The sequence below is a fragment of the Physeter macrocephalus genome, chromosome 1, assembly GCF_002837175.3.
Source record: "Physeter macrocephalus isolate SW-GA chromosome 1, ASM283717v5, whole genome shotgun sequence".
In the NCBI taxonomy this organism is placed as follows: domain Eukaryota; kingdom Metazoa; phylum Chordata; class Mammalia; order Artiodactyla; family Physeteridae; genus Physeter; species Physeter macrocephalus.
In genome coordinates this window covers 115,918,235-115,937,866 of record NC_041214.2, presented here as the reverse complement: position 1 = coordinate 115,937,866, position 19,632 = coordinate 115,918,235, and the positions used below count along the sequence as shown (strand labels likewise).

The window sequence follows — 19,632 nt, the reverse complement described above, 5'->3', positions numbered from 1 at the left end:
TATCTTCCCGGACCGAGGCACGAACCCGTGTCCCCTGCATCGGCAGGCGGACTCTCAACCACTGCACCACCAGGGAAGCCCAAAACTGACTTTTGTCAATCAAACACATGCAGTTATGTCAAAATGTTACTTAATGTGGTAACCTGAATCCCAGTTTAAAGTAGGATCTAAACAGTATAACGTTGAAATAGACTACTGCTGTATGTAGATAGATAGATATAGATAGATAGATAGATATAGATAGATACATGTTTGTTTATATATCTGTGTCTATAATTTGAAATATTCTCTGATTATATTATGTCTGGTCATGATGTCAGAAGTATTCCCTTTATTTTACCTGTTTTTTTTGGAGCTATTGGAGGTGTGTTACAGTCAGTGGAACATGGAACTAACTATTAAAAGCCTTGTGACTAAGTAATTTTATCTTTCTGGGTCTTATTTGTAAAATAAAGGCACTTAATGGAATGATTCTAAGAAGAAATGCCTTGCCCTTCTTTGTATGAAGTCTATTGGAGAAAATTCTAAACCTGTGTTTACTGCTGTCTGAACTTTTAAAAATATTGATAAATCTTCAAACTCAATTCATATACCATTAACTTGAATTTTTACAGCAAAATTATCCTAAAAGAATAACTACCTTCCTAGTAGGTTGATTGATCTCTTCCTTGTTAAATTTTTCAAAATTATATATAAATAAAATCTCATCCTTTTTTTATTGTGCAGTTAGAATAAAGATGATCTTCAATTATATACTATAAACCTATATGCTAATTGTTTTTAAATTAATATATCTTAAATTTACTGAAAGGGGTATCAAGACCTGATAAATTATTCAAAGGAAAGAAATTAACATTGAGCTTTTTAATCTTAGGTACTCATTACTCTCACATTTAATCCAGTGCTATCAACCTTGTCTTTATCATTTGTTATCTTCTTTTAGCCACAATAAAATTTTCTTATAACTTCCAAAAGAATGAGTAAAGGGAGCACTAATAAATTAAGAGAAATTTTCAGAGAAAAATATAATAGGCTAGAGATTTATTTCTAAAAGTTAATAGGAAAATTGTACATAGTTTAGCCTATACTGTGCATTATGTTGCTTATTAAATGAAGTAAACATTTTAAAAACTTTATTTTGATACCACCAATCTACTACTTCTGTTTATTTTTTGGTTTACCCAATTTCTCATTTATTATGATATCAATAAATAATTATATTTTCATGTGTACTCCCTAAATAAGTCATTGGTGTTAATTTTTCTATATTTCAAATCTTGCCATTAAATTAAAAATAAAAAAGTATTGACTTTTACTGAAGTTAATATGGACAGAGTGTTTTTTTCCTTCCTAAGTTTACAGTACTTTTGCACTCAAGTAGGGACTAGAAAACGTTTGTTTAAAGCCAGCAGGAGGAGCTCTCACCTTGCTGGGTCCAATGCTGTTAGTGTGCCTGAAAAACCTGAATTTGTGGGGGCTTTGCCTATGAAGCAAGTGATAAAATTTAAACATCTATCACATATAATGGTGTTAAAAATAAAAATAAATCCTCAGTTTTATTTTGATATCAATGCATCCTTCACTTGTCAGGAATGCAAATTTGAAATTTTACTGTTCTTAAGAATTTTTAAAAGGTATGATTGCAGTTTAATGAGGAAAGTAAAGCAATTATGTAAATCTTGTTTCTTGAAGCTACTAATAAAAAAAATGCTTCCTAAGGATCTACACTGTTGTAGGTATATACATATTTTCTTCTTTGTTTGTTTTGAAATGAATATATTTCAGTTTACAAATTATAAATATTAAGAACCAAGCAGCCCAATTGTATTTTAGAAAAAATAATTATATCAATGAATGAATTAATTTGCCAATCTATGAAAGAGAAATCTCCGTTGGTAGACTTCAATATTAGGGATTCTTGAACACTCTACTCCAGTAAACCCCTTGATTTAAATGGCATGATTTGTAGGTAGTACCAGTAAAGTTTCTGTAGAACCCATTGATGAGAAAACCAGGATATAAACTTATCTAGATTTGGAATCAGCAAAATAAATAATGATTTTTCTCTGCATCTACAAAAATAAAAAAACAAATGATAAAGTTTTATATTCAAACTTAAAAGGAAGGAAGAAAACACTTTTTAAAAAGTTTAAAGGTTTTAAATATTTTTTAAGGGATATCCTAGCATCAATCTTTTCGTTGTAATCACTTTGTGATCTAAAGAAAAGTATGTAACCTCTCTGAGCCTCAGTTTTCTCATCTGTAAATTGAGCATTTAAAAAAGGAAACAACTTATAGGACAATGTGGAGATTCCTTCAAGAAGGAAATATATAGACCATCCTTCCTACAGTGACTCAATTAATATCATTACTTTAACAGCCTGCTAGCAAAATAATGATGTATTCCAAAAATATAAATGTGCTAAAGGAGTAACATTAAACTTTTGAGTGCCCCAAAGTGGATACTGGTATTACATACTTCTGAATTCTTTTCAATAGTATATACCAAAAATAAAATAACATTTATTTAATAATAAGATAAGCTTAGAGTTTTGAATATTTAATATAATATCTTCAGCTTTTTTTCTTTAATATGTGAGATTATTTTTTTACACTGAGTGAACACACACACCATCAAATATCATTTTGTGAATTTGCACGTGTGTGTTTGTGTATGTGTATACGTATGTGTGTATGTATACATATATAGATATATATGTATTTGTACTTTCTTTTACTTGTAGGCTTGTTAGAATTGTATGTTAATATGGAGTAAATGAGGCTATAAAGAAAGCCTTTTTAAAAGCTCTAGCCCTTTATGTGTCCTTTCATCTCTTTATGTGATATTAGCAGCATAAATCATTAGCTAAATATATTAATACATTAAGAGTAGAAAATGGTGTAGCCTAATTCAATCATTCCTTCTTCATTTATTAACTGAAATATTTCAATAAGAGAAATGCACTGCACCCTGGTGGTGCAGTGGTTAAGAATCCGCCTGCCAATGCAGGGCACACAGGTTCGAGCCCTGGTCCGGGAAGATCCCACATGCCGTGGAGCAACTAAGCCCGTGTACCACAACTACTGAGCCTGCGCTCTAGAGCCCGTGAGCCACAACTACTGAAGCCTGCGCGCCTAGAGCCCGTGCTCCGCAACAAGAGAAGCCACTGCAATGAGAAGCCCGCGCACCGCAATGAAGAGTAGCCCCCACTCGCCGCAACTAGAGAAAGCCCGTGCGCAGCAGTGAAGACCCAACGCAGCCAAAAATAAAATAAATAAAATAAATAAATTTAAAAAAGAGAAATGTTCCTTCATTAACTATTTCCTTATTCAGAAGTATTTCATATAGAAAAAGCAAAATAAATGTTTTATTCTTTTCAGATTATTTACCAGTTGTTAAAAATAATTATTTCCTAGTGTACTGCAAAAGTTATTAGTAGGTATATTTTATCATTATGAATGCATGGATTTAAGCATGTTTGAAGTGTTTCAATCCCTTATAGTCATTAACCTGTGTATGATCAAATTATAAATTTTTGGCCAGTGGAAGACTATGCCAGTTGGTTCCTGTGTCCTTTTTACATGACCCTAGTAAACATTGATATATTCCCTGATTTGGTATAAGGACTATAAAGCACCACCAATGAAGTAATCTTACAAAAAATAAAAATAAATGGAACCCAGATCTGGTCAAGCCACTAAATATATCTACCAATTTAAAGGAAATACAGGGAATGGGGGAACATGTTCAATGATATCTCATGAAAAGGAAAATCTGGAATGTGGGATAAGACCACTTTTGTGGGTCAAAATTTTTGCTAGTAAATTTGATTTCATGTAGTGAAAAGATAGCTGGCTATTTAAAACAACAGTGAGATACTATTGCACACCTGTTAGAATGCCTTAAAAAATCTGGACAATACCAAGTTCTGGTGAGGATGTGGAACAATTGGAAAACCAGACATTCTGCTAATGGGAAAGTAAAGCTTTACAGCCATTTTGGAAAACAGTTTTACAGTGTCTTAAAGAATAAGCATTCTTTATATAACCCAGTAATCACTATTTACCATGGGGAGATGAAAGCATAGGTTCATATAAAAGTCTGAATATGAAAGTTCATCAGCTAGGGAATTCCATGCAATAGAATACTTTTCAGCAATAAAAGGAACTGAGTGTTCAGTTGTATATATAGATACACATAGCAACATAGATGAATCTCAAATGCATTATGCTGAGTGAAAGAAGCCAGGCTCAAAAAGTTTCATACTGTATAATTTCATTCATTTGACATTATGGGAAAGGCAAAGCCATAGGGACAGAAGTCAGACTAATGGTTGCTCGGGGCTGGGGTGGGGAAAGTATTCATCGTAAAGGATCACAAGGGAAATTTTGGTGGTGATGGAAATATTCTATAGCTTGATTGTAGTGGGGGTTACATGGAAGTAGGAGTTTGTCACAATCCCTAGAAATGTACGTTTAAAAAAGGTGAATTTTATTGTAAGTAAATCATACCTCAATAAACCTAACTTTAAAAAAAGAAAATGGGGGAACCTATAGATTAAAAAAAAAACAAGACCTCACCATAATGTATAGAACCTATTTGGATCTTGACTTTCTGTTAAAATAAGTTGAGACCATAGGAACATTAAACAATGACTGGATATTTGATGACATTAAGTAATACATATTATTTATAGTAGTGAATTGTTATTGTAATTATATTAAGAGGAGTCTTTATCTTAGATATACATACTGAAATTTTTACAGATGAAATCATATGATTACTGGAATTTGCTTCAAAGAAATCTTGCTGTGAGAGTAGGTAAACATGTATAGATGAAATAAGATTGGCTATAGGTTTGTAATTATTGAGGCAGAGTGATTAGTATAATCACTAATTAGTACAATCACTAGTGAGGGTTCATTGTACTGTTTTCTCCACATTTTAAATTATTTTTGAGAATTTTGCATAATAAAAATTAATTAAAGAATTATGGCTCAGTTTTACAAATGTATGCTTAGTGAATATACTGGAAGAATATTCTGCAATGAGTATGTAGAGTTTATCCCAGAAATTTAAGCATGGTTTCATGCTAAAAATCAATAAAATGTATCACAGTCAAATAAGAAAACCCACCAAGTCCTTGCTATAGACACTAAACAGCAGATGCCAAGTAACAGACTTCCAATGACATTTTTTAAAAACTACTAAAACCCCTCCACTTTTTTAACTAGATGAAGAACTAAAACTCATGATGAGATACCAAAGGATTGTTTCTCAGAGTTCAGTCCATGACCGGCATCTGGGGGACTTGAAGGTAATAGTTAAAATTAAAATCTGCTGAAACATGGGCCCTACACATTAACCTGCTGGAAACACTACAAAAATCCTCTCCTTTTTAAGGCCTCTCCCGTTGCGGAGCACAGGCTCCGGACGCGCAGGCTCAGCGGCCATGGCTCACGGGCCCAGCCGCTCCGCGGCACGTGGGATCCTCCCAGACCGGGGCGCGAACCCGGTTCCGCTGCATCGGCAGGCGGACGCGCAACCACTGCGCCACCAGGGAAGCCCCAGAAATCCTCTCCTTTTGATCTCCATCTATCTTTCTGGCTCACGTCTATCCTCCTAGTTCCCCCAAATAATCTCCACTCCTACTCCCCATTCCAGCAACTGAGAACTGATTTAGTCATAGCTCAGTTACTTTATAGAAGGTATTCTAAAATAAATTTGTTTCTCATCACATCTGATTAAAGACCCCCTCATCCTAGCCCAGCCCAAATTGCATTTCCTTTATGAAATTGTCCCAGACCTGCCCTACCAGCCTTAGACTAACTTAATTGCTAAGCTATTATATAGTGTTCAATTTTAGAATTTAACAGAGTATGTCCTGATTATTTGTTTGCATGTCTTCTCAACCAGAGTATGAGTTACATTTGGTCAGGGAAAAAGGTACATGGTTTTTATTTTTGCTTTTGCCTTCTTTAGCAGTAAGTATACTAACACATACAATAATAATGTAATCTACACTTTAAAAATGTAGATTTCTTCAAAATGAGTTGTTTTCATACTTTGCCAATCATATATAAGGGCATTTAATAACACACAAAGAAAATATACAGGCAGGCCTGCTTTAAAAGTTGTTCTTTCTTTAATGTGGTATAAAAAAGACTATATATGAAAATGGGGGAAAAGCAAAGGTGATTATTTCATTGTTGGTTTGCAAAGTGACCCTGTACTCATGCAGGGCAAGGAAAGAGAGCAAAGAAACAGGTAGATCACTCCAGATTGGTAGGTGGCAGGTTTAATAAGCAAGGGAGCTTATGCACAAGGCTTGTCTTGGGCAGCTGTCAGACGAGTAGATCTCTGCACTTGACCACCAGAGGCTTAGAGACTTCAACTGGGTTCAGTCACGTATACCATCCAGATGGTTTCAGTAGCACCTTATTCTCAGCGCTCTGTCCTTGGAACAGCTATCACTGTGGGAACGATAGGCAGAGCATAGTTCTAAGGACAGGGGAGGAACTGAGGAACCTCCCAGCCATTGCTCAGGTCCAGCTTATGAGTCATCTGGTGGTCATATCCTCTTGATTAACTCCTCCAACGTTCATCAATTTTAAAAGTTAGCTATTAAAAATGACTTTGTTAGTACTGTTACTCAGTCATCTATTTCATTTAGCATTGTTAAACACCACGCTATTTTAAAATTAATTTATAACCACCTTATATATTTTGTATTTACTTAGTATTATTAAGTATTATATATTAAATTTAGTACCTATAAATAATTTTAAAGTAATTCAACTTATTAAAGCTAATACGATGAATAATATTAAAGGTCGTTGCCATTAATGATTTAAATAAATGATTCATTCTTATGTCAATTGAGAAGTTCATGCAAGTTTTTTTGTTTTGTTTAATTCCAGTTGTGTTGCTTGATACAACAACTGTGCTGGGAGAGCTAGGATGGAAAACATATCCATTAAATGGGGTAAGTTTAAATATCTTTTAAAATTGTTATTCTTGTTAGGTTTTTAGGGTCTGTTATAATAGTTAAAGAAAGAAAAACAGTGTGGTTTTGGCTGTATTAAGTATGAATTTTAGTGTATAACAAATTACATAGGAAAGATTAAAATGCAATTAGAACTGCTAACCAATGGGAATGATATATAAAATTCTTTGCTTTCTTCTAAATTAGTAATTGTTCTTTAATACAGTGTTTATACATAGTAGTATTTGAATAGCTATCATATAAATATTTTCTTTAGAAATAAAATTTTATGTTCAAGACACTTTTTTTTCTGTGTATATGCTTGTTAAATTTGGTAACCTCACTGAGTATTTGTACATAAACAAACTTTAGATTATCATAGCATAAGTGTATTTTCCAGATACTAACAATTTGGTATTCATTAGAAAATATGAGTCTGCTAAAGCAGTATGTGTCTTCTGAACTTGGCAAGAAGATACATTATGATCAGGCTTTTGTTAGCTGAGTGTAGTTGCTTTTGAAAGGCTTATAAGAAAGTATAATTTAGCAAGTACACTTTTCCAGGTACTGACATCATTTTAGCTATGGTTGTCCTTGACCTTTTATATGTTTTGATATATTTTGCATCATTTTCACAGTCAGTGTATTCCTACTATTTTTTTTCATTTCAAGCTAAAATAAAAAGGGTGGTTTGTGATGCTTTCTACCTAGACTTTGTCTATTTAAACAAATCTTCAATAATGGAGATAGTCAGCTGTTTTAAGATATACTTTGGCTAGCTTTTCTTCCTTTTTTTAGAAATTGTATTTTCCTCATTCATTACATTCTTCCTTGATACTGTTTTACTTGCTTTTTCTGTTACATCTACAAATTTAAATCTGAAAGAACTTGGTTGACCCAAAATTGTTTTATATTTTTAGAATCATTCCAGTAATGCTGTTTCAATTTGACCTTTATATCAGCAATTATTCAAGTTATTTATTAAATGCGTATTTTCAACTAAAAATTCCTATGAAGAGTTTAATCTTTCCGTCTTTAACAGGTTATTTATTTATTTCTATTTGTTTGTTTATAGACTATGGTTTTATTTTTTCTGAAATTTAAATTTTATTCTTACAGAGCACTCGTCAAACCATTTCTGAGAATGTATCTTTTAAACTAAATTATGCTTTTACCTTCATTATCTTATTTTCATTAAAATGAATAAACATCAGTATTCGTTGAGTGTGTTAAGTGTGTTATGTTTATCACAGTTACTTTCAAGAAGTGAATGGAACTTCTTTTTCAGAATATCCTTTCAAGATATGTACATATCTCGTTTTCTCAGTATATGAAGTAAATTATAAGAACTTACAAATATTAAGTAGTTTATAAGCCCCACTTTTTCATTTTCTGGAAAAAAATGACAAAAATTTTAGCAGTCATACTATCACTGACCTCATGTTGTCATAGCCAAAGAATCATGTGAGGAACAGAAGGAGCTGTGCCCTGCTTTAGAGATTGTGTTTGGCTTGATCAGGCTGCTATTGTTCTCATAATGATTTTGTCATAGGTGTTATGAAATGGGGAATTTTTCTACTTCTGATTTATTATAGAGAGAGGGCAGAATTGTGTGAAAAGTGATGCTTACCTCATAGTTTTCTATTTTCCAGACACTACACTAAGAATTTTATCCTTTTTTTTCACAATGGCCCTATGAGGTATGTCTTAGTTCTCTTTCCCTGTTGGAGAAACCCAGTTTTAAAGACAGTAAGGAACAAAATTTACCAAGAAGTTATAGGCCAAATAGTGAGTGATGGATTCCAATTCAAACTAAATTATTTCTGACTCTAATACCTGTATACGTATTATGGTACACTAACAGAGAGGAACATTGGAAACTTTATGAAAAGGCAATTACTTATATGTGCTATTTGCATAATTGATTCAGATTTTTTTCTCCCCTTGATAAACATACTACTAAACTGAGATATACATTTTGGGCACCAGCCAAGAATGAACAAGAGGAAAGAGAAAGAAGCAGGGAAGGAGACTATAGTAGAAAATAAATATGATAGAATAACTTAGAAAAGGAAAAGATGGTTAAAAATTCATTGAACATTTACCATATGCTAGACTTTGTTCAAAGCACTTTACTCACATGAGTCCTAGAAATCAAGTATAAATTTTCCTTATTGAAAGATGTGAAAATTGAGCTTCAGGTATACTAAATAACTTCTTCATGGTCACAGAGCGAGGAAGTAATGCAGCAAAATTTCTAAGCCAAACATATTTTAATCTTCACTTGTATTTCACAGTAGGTGCTTTTTATTTCTTTGAAGATTCTACCATGTAAAAATAAAGGGCAATGAGCAATACGTATAGACTACAGAGGGAACAATAACACATGGATTCAGACATTCAAAAGTAAATTGAATACTCAATTACCTTGGAATAGGCTATTTGACTTTTAGATTATCCCCCCAAATAATAATGCATATATGGCAAGTGTCAGCAGTAGGAATACTTGAAAATAGGAGCACATGGACATATTTTATAATAGATATGGATAAAGCTTCATGAATTAGATAAAACAGAGATGAACCAAGGGAAACAATAAAATGGATAAATGACATAAGTAAATTTTAAAGAAAACATACAACTTAAATTTCTTTTTTAATGAAGAGGATAGATTACGGACAGGAATAGAGCTTTACTTAGTGCTATTTGTAGTTTCAAACAAGTAAGGAAATAATTAGTAAGGATAGAAAAACATTGAAAACAGTCTACTAAAAATGGCAAGAATGAAAATCATCTAGACATCATAATTGGTTAAATAATTTAAAATCTATAGGAACTGTAAATCAGTGTATAACATTTAAACTACCATTTATATCTGTGTATTAAAATTATAATTAAATCTATTTGAAATTGTGTAATTTTTTAAGGTTCTCAGGTTTTTTGAGCCATGTTGATTTGAATAGCCATTTTAACTAAAGTTGCCTTTTCTCAGAGACACTACTTCAGTTGTTTTTACAAAATGTCATGGGTAGAAAAGACAATAGATGATGTATTTGACAATCTTATGATATAAAGTATATTTGGTGTTTCTCTGAATAAAGTATTTCCTAGGAGTAACTTTCAAATCGATAAAATTTTCTTTCCATAAAGAATTGAACTAAGAGATAGTTTTGAAATCATGTAATGTATGATTTATATTATGAATCATATAAAATATATGCTTTAGTAAATTAATTCATAGTGGTTTTAATTCTTGTCGATTTTTTTTTTTTTTTTTACTAAAAATACCTTTTCCACCCTTAGTAACATGCTGATGTAATTACAAGAGTAGGCATTCATGATGTGCCTGTAAACAAAACCATTACTGGTTATTTGAATATAACATAAGCACCTCTGGTTAGCAAATATGGAATATAGATGAATAGTTTTGAGCAAATGACTTTTTAGGCTTGCAAAAATTAAAAGAAATTATATTTATTTTCTTGCTTGCTTGGTCAACTCATTTTTGCCAACATCGAAAATACACTTTCTTTTTTTAAAAGTCATGTGCAGAATTCAATTTAACACATTTCTCTTGTTCCATGTACTCTTTTGCAGTTTAGAAATAGGTCTACACAATCATAAGGCCAAAGAGAGTATCTTCAGGTAGTTTCGAGTAATGTTTTGTGAAAGAATAATAAAGGGAAGGATGAATTCTGCTTGAGGAAGATTGGTAGTAGGATGTGACCCATCAGCTCTTTCTTATAAACTAAGGAATCACATATGGGCTGGAAGAGAGGGTAGAAGGCACCTTTTAGGAAAAGGGAATGGCTTGAAGACAGGCACCAAATTCTTTTTTTTTTTTTTTTTTTTTTGTGGTATGCGGGCCTCCCTCTGTTGTGGTCTCTCCTGTTGCGGAGCACAGGCTCCGGACGCGCAGGCTCAGCGGCCATGGCTCACGGGCCCAGCCGCTCCGCGGCATGTGGGATCCTCCCAGACCGAGGCGCGAACCCGGTTCCCCTAAATCGGCAGGCGGACGCGCAACTACTGCGCCACCAGGGAAGCCCCAGGCACCGAATTCTTAAATGTATGCATTAAGTTTTAGGGACGATGAGAATAATTTGTGCGGCTGAAGAGAAGGGATGTGGTGGGAAATACGGCTACGATTATAGGCTAAGCCATACTGTAGGAGACTTAGAATTTCAGTGTCTTAATTGATTTACATAGTGTGTATCTCAGCCCCTGTAAGTAGAAGTACTTTCTGGATTTGCTTAAACAATCAAAAATTATTGAAGCTTTCTTTTGTGTAAGACAATAACATAAACCCTTGGAAATGAAAGACACCTTGGAAAATTGTTAGCAAAGGATGTTCAAAATATAGATGTTCTTATTGATATGTTGAGAACAGAGGGAAGTTGAATAATTATATTTGTATAGAGTATGGAGCTTGGTTTTAGAAAAGAATGAATACTTCAGTGAATTTGGGAACCAGTGGTTGTAATTCTTAACACTGTGCTCTCACTGTTTAATGTCAAGAATTTTATATCTACATAATTCGAAACTGTTAAGAACTTTATCCTGTAAATGTCCCTTCTATCCTTTATCTGTCTATGTACTACACTAAGGTAATAAAATTATGATGATCTCGTGGAGTAGCTAAGAGTGCCATGATAATCAATGAAAGAATGCTGCATCAGTAAAAATTTTTGCATAGCACTGTAGAAGTTATGTGAATACTTTAAAAGTGTTTTCACAAACATAAAGTATAGGCATATGCCCTGGATTTTCTATTTGCTATTAGTAACTAATAACTGGTTAATACTAAAGCTTACTCTGTGCAAAACTGAAGGACGTATTTCAGTTTTGAAAATCTCCTGGGAAGGAAGCAGCTAATCTTTAAGAATTCATGCTATTTTAATGCTAATGAGAAAAAAAGAAACATGAAAGACATGGCTCAGGCAATAACTTTGTACAAAAGAAGCAATTAAAAAATATATATCTCCTGAGTTTGTTCTCATAATCTGAAAATGTATGAAAAAAATTATATAAATTTTCTTGACACATTAACTCTCATGTTTACTCCTTTTCTTTGATATTTTTATTTATTCAATTTATTTTTAGCCAATATATAACATTGTACATGAAAGAGAATACAGTAAGAGGGTCTGTAAGTTACATATCAGTCCCTATTCAGTGCCACACAACCGTGGGGTGTTGTCATATTGGGGCATCTTGGCTCAATATTAACTCTGACTAATAAAAAGTAATTGCTGTTAACCAGAAAAATAAAAGACTTTTCATAATATAAAAATTGGATTCCATGATTAAAAACTTATATTGTTTCCTTTGAGCTTTAGTAGTTATATTTGATACTTCTTAAAATTTAATAGCCATGTGGCTTTTTAATTTAATACTGTAATTGAAAAGATAAGTGACTTATTTGGGTAGCCACGTGCTGGTTTTTAAAGGTACTTACACCTGAATAAAACCTGTTAGTTAAAGCATAGTATTTCATAATAATAATAAGTCCATAAAATATTATTTAATTTATACCTAAAATTATACATAATGTTGATGAAAAAACTTGATTTTTAAGCGCCCTATCAACTCAACTGAAACATTTTCATCATTATTTTCTTTTATAGTAATATTTTTAGGAAGAAAATGAAAGATTTGCTTGTTCTAGATTTTTTTCCCCACTCTCCTCTGTTGGTTGCTACTGTACAGTAGATCAGATCTAGGTTGGAAAGTTGTAGTGGACACAGATATATGCACTTCAGTATTCAAAATCTAACTTCCCTAACTTCCCTTTCAACAGTGAAGTATGCTTTAACAAAAATTTAAGAGAAAAATGAATGTTAGTAGGAAGAAAAAGTGCTGTTGAATATTAAGTTGCATTTTATATTGATTATGACAGCTAGAGACTGGAAAACTTTGTGTTTCTCAGATGCCAAATATTGGTTTCAAATGTATATTATACGTATTTCGTGCATGTTGTGACTTAGATGATCATTAGGGTTTGAATAATGCAAGATGATACAGGGTATGTGATCTTACCTGTTAAATATAGTGAATTAGTGTTACGAAATTTACCCTGAGATAGAAAAAAGGGACACAAGTTATTCATGCCTAAATAAAAGTTATGAGTGAACCTAACAATTCAGTCATTAATGATTCTTATAATGAAAAAACTAATGATTTTTATAATAAAAGAGGCTTATATTGCAATTAAACTGTGTAGAAAGATCCTTTATTCCATATGTCAGAACCCATTATTTCCTAATATTGCTCCAAAGTTGAAAAATCAAAGGTAGAATGTGTTTATGATAGAGAATGGAATACCTACTAATGCTGATAGTTAATTTCTGTATTTCATATAGTAAGAACCAATTTATCATAGTAGCTTATTTTAGTGCTGCATTTTTATTCGTTTTGTAATACATTGAAATTATCCAAAACTACATGTATGTGTTTGAATTCTGAAAATATTTATAAGCTTTAGTTATAATTTCTGTTAAAAATAGATGTGTCAGTTATTGTTTTCAAAACTGATATCTAGATAGTTTTCCTTCTGAGAAACTTTACAACATATGTGGTAGTTTTCTAAATAGCCATCATATTAATTTCAATCATATTGTTTCACATTTGAAAGAAATTGCTTTTCAGTTTTGAAAGTTTCTATTATCCTATCCCCAAACTCAGAGATTCTTGCCTTAGTTATGTCCAGTCTGTTAATGAGCCCATCAGAGGCATTCTTCATTTTCCATTACGTTCTTCTTGATCTCTAGCATTACTTTTTGATTCGTTCTTAGGATTTCCATCTCTTTGCGTATGTGTTCTTACATGTTGTCCAAGTTATCCATTGAAGCCTTTAGCAAATTAAAAAAATCCCTGGTCTGATAATTCCAACATTCCTGACATATCTGACTCTGGTTCTGATGCTTCTTCTCTTTAAACAGTGTTTTTTGACTGTTAGTACATCTTGTAATTTTTAATTGGAAGGTGGACATGATGTGTGGGTAAAAGGAACTGAGGTAAATAGGCCTTTAGTAATACAGTGGTAAGCTGTGGGTGGGAGAGAAAGTATTTTATAGTCCTATAATTAAGTCTAAGGCTTTTGGTGAGCCTGTACCCCTGGACTGTGAACTTTACCAGGGCTTCTCAGTTTCCTTTTTCCCCCTTAGGGGACAGGATGGCTAGAGGGAGTTGAGGTTAGGTATCTCCCTCCTCCTACATGGAAGCCTACAGCTGGATAGAGCTGGGTATTTTCCTTTCCTCAAGTAGGTTAGGCTCTGTCAAAACCCCAGCAGGCAGGTAGGGCTCTGGTAAAGTACTTTTTCCTTAGGGCAGGCCTTGTTAAGAAGAACCAAGTGCTCTGGCATATTTCAAAGTGGTTCTTTTACATTTACAACTGTTATCAACATTGTATAGTATATAAGTGGCTGAAACATTTGCTTAAAGAGTTTCACAAATTATGATTGTAGTTAATTTTCTCCACCTTGTTTTTATGCAATGAACTGTCTGAATTTTTCACTTTCTCATCACCTCAATCACTACTGGTAGCAGTTGGCTTTATTTTCAAGTCCATTTAATCTAAAAAATGAATCAAGCTTTTATGCCTTTGATTACATGACATTACTGCTGCTATTCTTTCAATAAAGGGAGACATCAGAGTTGCCCATGGTGTGCAGTTTGGGTAGTAGACCATGACACTCCCAGGAGTTTATAGAAATTTAGTTCCACATATCTCGGCTTCACAGGAGACCTAATGTAAGTTTCTGCCCCCAAACATTCAAATTGTTAATGTCATGGGTCTGCAATAAAAACTGTGCTTAAGCATTTTATACATTTTTCATTTAATCCTGATAATACCTATGTGAAGTAAGTATTATTAGCATTATTTTACAAATGAAAAAACTGAACCTGAGAAAAGTTACATCACCTGCCCAAGTGTGTGGTGACATTTAGCTGGTACTAAAGCCACCGTCTTCTCAATCCCAAAGCCAGGATTGTTAGTGACTCAGCATACCATGGATTATTTTCAACATTGTGATTGGTGCTATGGAGAGTGTAAAATAATCTATACATTCGCTCAAGTCCAATCTTAATCTAGTTACAGTGTTATTACAATGATCCAGATTTTGTGTCAAAAGATATGTGGTTACTGAGAAGTGCTAAAAAAAGATTAATTCATCTTTGAAGACCAAAGGATATCCCAAAGCTAAGAATGGCTAATTATTAAGTATAGTTGTTTAGTTAGTGGCTTAACAATATTTGGTGCATGTTTAGATTGTTTACATATTTTTTCTCTCAGAAAAGAACTAAAGAAATATTCCTCTAGTGTATTTCTTCTGAGTCTGTTCTTTCATGTCTCATTTTTAATAAATATGTCTTTATACATGTCTGTTATTGACTGTAAGCTAAAGGGTAAAATATAGAGTAGTCCAACACAAAACCCAAAACATCCTTGTCGAAATAAGTATATTAGAAATGTTATAGAAATTAGAGAACACAATTAGAGAAATGTTAGAGCTTGTCCTTCTCACACCATCTTCTAAGTAAATTGACCAAGAGGCTTGTTGAGGGATTTCCACTATGGTTAGTGCCCGGATGCCCTATTCCTTCAACCATAACTTAATGAGACAAAGGTAGACACCTGGCTGAAAGACATCCAATTAATTGGCTACTCAGCTACCTGTCATCTCTCACATATGATTTCCATAAATGGCTAAAGCAATCACATTCCTTTTTAGGAATTTAGGATTTCTAAATTCAGAGCTGAATGGAAATGGCGATCAGAAACTTCTGCCATAAAGATTCACCGAAAGATTCAGGCATGGAAATGGAGTAGAGCAGAGGGGCTCTGATAAACCAGAATCATGTGCAAGTAAAAGTTCTAAGAGAACAGAAAACAAAATAAAACAAAACAGTAGTTGAAGGGCAACCAGTCAGTAGTAAGAGAATGGAGAACATAGCACATGCAGAGAAAAAAACATGAGAAAATATAGAGTGGGGTAGTCCGTACTTCCGGAGCTGCCCAGGTTACTGCTAAAGCTCCAGGTGCAGATCTTTAATATTTTTAAAATAAATTCCCTTTGCATGAGCTACCAAATTATAAAGGTAGATTGTAAACTTGATGATGATGACGATGATGATGATGACTACAATGACGACACGAGAAAAAATAGGAGACGGCACTATATTGAGTTTGACCAGGAAACGTTAAAAGCCATGGAAGTTAGAATTCCTTGAGGATAATACAGGAACATGAATCATCCAGAGCTATAGGCCTTCTTTTTTTTTTTTTTAACATCTTTATTGGAGTATAATTGCTTTACAATGGTGTGTTAGTTTCTGCTTTATAACAAAGTGAATCAGTTATACGTATACATATGTTCCCATATCTCTTCCCTCTTGCGTCTCCCTCCCTCCCACCCTCCCTATCCCACCTCTCTAGGTGGTCACAAACCACTGAACTGATCTCCCTGTGCTATGTGGCTGCTTCCCATTAGCTATCTATTTACGTTTGGTAGTGTATATATGTCCATGCCACTCTCTCACTTTGTCACATCTTACCCTTCCCCCTCTCCATATTATAGGCCTTCTTTTATCAAATCTTGCATGGGTAAATGATCTCCCCTACATGTGGGCAATCAGGGAAACAGGTGAATAAATATACATAGTTTATTAGAGCCCATAAATTTTTAAATATTTAATACCTGAGCAACTATGACATGTGACACTTCTCTCTGCAGTATCTCAGAATATTCCTTCCTGTATAGCAAACCCTACAAGTAAGTAAGTAAATGGCTTTCTACCTTATTTTTCACTGGTTGAAAGAACATGTATTGGATAATGATGAAATTAATTCTGTGGTAAGGAAGAGAAGTAGGAGAAAAGCAGATAACAATGAATTAGGAAATCAGAATTGAAAGTATTTACTGACATCTGTGAATATGTAATTAGCTTACATTCTCAGGGCAGCTGAAAAATAAGTATGTATGCTATTCATTTTCCAGTATCTCCACTGTTCTTTAATGTATAGTCTTGAAGGTGTCTTCTCGTAAACATATCTATTTTTAAAGATATGGGTTACTTTAAGCCATTCCCCTTGATTTACATAATATAGTTTTTTCTTTATTCTATTTTTTGCATTGTTACTTATAAAATTTTAATTTTGTCTCCTACTTCCGAGAGAAGTTTCCAGTTGTCTTTTTAAAATGAACTCCCAAATTGTATATTCTAAGCTAAGATTCTGGTTTTATCAGAAAGTTCTAATTATTTTAACTATAGTCATTTCAAATATTTATAAACCATTTCATTCATAAATGAAAGAGTCTATACTCAATCCAAAGCAAGCACATACAAAGTTAAATTCTCTTATGAAACCCTAAAGGATTATTGGTGAAATACTTAACAACTAAATGAAATATAGTAGGCCAAGTATTTTTCTAAATTTGTTTGTATTTTAAGCGATTGACTTACTCTTGTGCCCCATAACCAGTTACCAAGTCCTGCTGATTCTACCTCCTAAAGCTCTTTCAAATCAGTCTTTATCATCAGTGCATCAATCTGGCTCCTCATCATTCTTCTCCAAATTACCATGGTTGTGTTTTAAATTATCCACTTGCTTTGGGTCTTCTCTGGCCCCTTCCACCAACCTTTCCAATCCATCCTTCATCTTGTTGCCAGAACTGATCTTCTAAAGTGAAGATCTGATCCTGTCTCTACCCTACCTAACCCCTGCTTCCCTTACCTATATCACTTAACCTGTGACCCATAGCTGCCTCTCCATTTTTATCTTCAGCCACTCCACCTTCTACCTTTTAGTAAAGAGACTTTTGTGTTGATAGTTTCTTCCATGTTAGTAACTTGCTTCCTCTCTCTTATCTCTGGATATAAGACAGTGCTGTTGAGTTTATCTGGGAAGTTCTCTTACCAACCCCCACTTTCTCTCTCTTTTTTTTTTTTTTTTTGTAAAGGCACAGACGATTTTCAGTCTTTTCTGGGAAAACTTATACTGCCAAAGATTAAATTAAGAATCTTTTTTGGGGGACACCAGGAACTCAGTGCATATCACAATGTTTATCTCACAATATTTAAATTCCTGTCCCTTACTAGATTTTAAACTGTTGGAGGAATGGATTGGGTGTGTCACTTTGAGTTAGTGACTACCATATGACAGATGTTCAGTAAAAGTTGGTTGGATAGCTAAATAGATGTACAAGTAACAAATTATTCTACATACATATTGGTTAAAGGCTGTATTTTGCAACTCTCATTGGAGCTGGAACAGTTTTTTTATTAACTTTGGGCATAATCAGATGTGACAAAAATACTAAATGATTGTGAAACTTGAACACTTTTCTTATTCAGGATTGGTTTAGAGTACGGGTAGAAAAGTGTATATGTTTACTCTCATTTTTGTATTTTAGACAATCCATTCATTTTCTCATTATCAATTTTCTCACTAAATTGAAGTTGAAAGGTGGGTGGGAAAGATATTTACCTACGAAATAAAAAGACTATAAAAGAGCTTATAAGCTATTTAAGCAACACCAGTCAAGACATAATATACTTTCAAAGAATTAATAACTGGTTTAGAACAGTGGATGAACTGAATCACATCTGGGAAATATTAACCCCAGACGGTTATTAGTACTGCACCTTGTTATTAAGATGAGAATAAAAAATAGACCATATGGATTTTTAATGGTTGATAGATGGACTGAAAATTTTAGAGAATTTATACTAACCAGTCAAGCTTTCAAAAAGCATAGGTCAGCATTAAATGTTAAATAGGTTTTGTACTCTGAATTCCATGCAATTTGTATTTTGAACTAATGTACCATAGTAAGCAAAATAGGTTCTTCAAGTGGATTGACTTTATTTTAGCAAAAAAAACCTGTTGTGCTCATAAATGTGATGCTTAACTTAGTGTTCATCTCCCCCATAATTAGGTAGCAATGTATACCAAATATTTCAATGAAATTCAAAAAGTCTTTCAAGTAAGAGAATGAATCTAGGATTTCAAATATATAAAAAATACAGACACACACACGTACATACATAGATGCACATCTATATATATGCATTCTGCAGACCACATTTGGAGAGGTAAAATTAAATCTGTATTATTGATTTATATATCTCAATTTAATAATGTTATTCATTTAATCAAATTATCTGCTTAACTTAAATGTAGTGCTTTCTGATGCACACTAGAAGGATTTTTTCATGGTTCCTATTAAGAATTGCTCTAAGAAATACCCACATTGTAAATCTTAAAGTAAATAAATAGGTATAGCAAATATATTATAGTTATTTTTATTCTTTCTATCTATAAACACTGTATTAATTATTTGGATGACCATAAGCCCTGGTTGACCTGGAATAGTCCTGGTTTTTTTCTGTTGTCGTATAATAATTATTAATTGTGCCCCATTTATTTTTTTTTATTATTATTTTTTTGTGTGTGGTACGCGGGCCTCTCACTGTTGTGGCCTCTCCTGTTGCGGAGCACAGGCTCCGGACGCGCAGGCCCAGCGGCCATGGCTCACTGGCCCAGCCGCTCCGCGGCATGTGGGATCTTCCCGGACCGGGGCACGAACCCGTAGCCCCTGCATCGGCAGGCGGATTCTCAACCACTGCACCACCAGGGAAGCCC

General features: G+C 33.5%; 1 protein-coding gene across 2 annotated transcripts in view; it reads left to right on the top strand.

Moving 5' to 3' along the window:
* EPHA6 (EPH receptor A6) overlaps positions 1–19,632 on the top strand; it is an 874,792-nt gene that overhangs the window by 55,126 nt on the left and 800,034 nt on the right. For both annotated transcript variants that reach the window (XM_024120422.1, XM_024120421.1), the window contains exon 2: positions 6,922–6,986. In XM_024120422.1, coding sequence (XP_023976190.1) covers positions 6,922–6,986 — 65 coding nt within the window. The remainder of the gene's footprint in view (positions 1–6,921; positions 6,987–19,632) is intronic.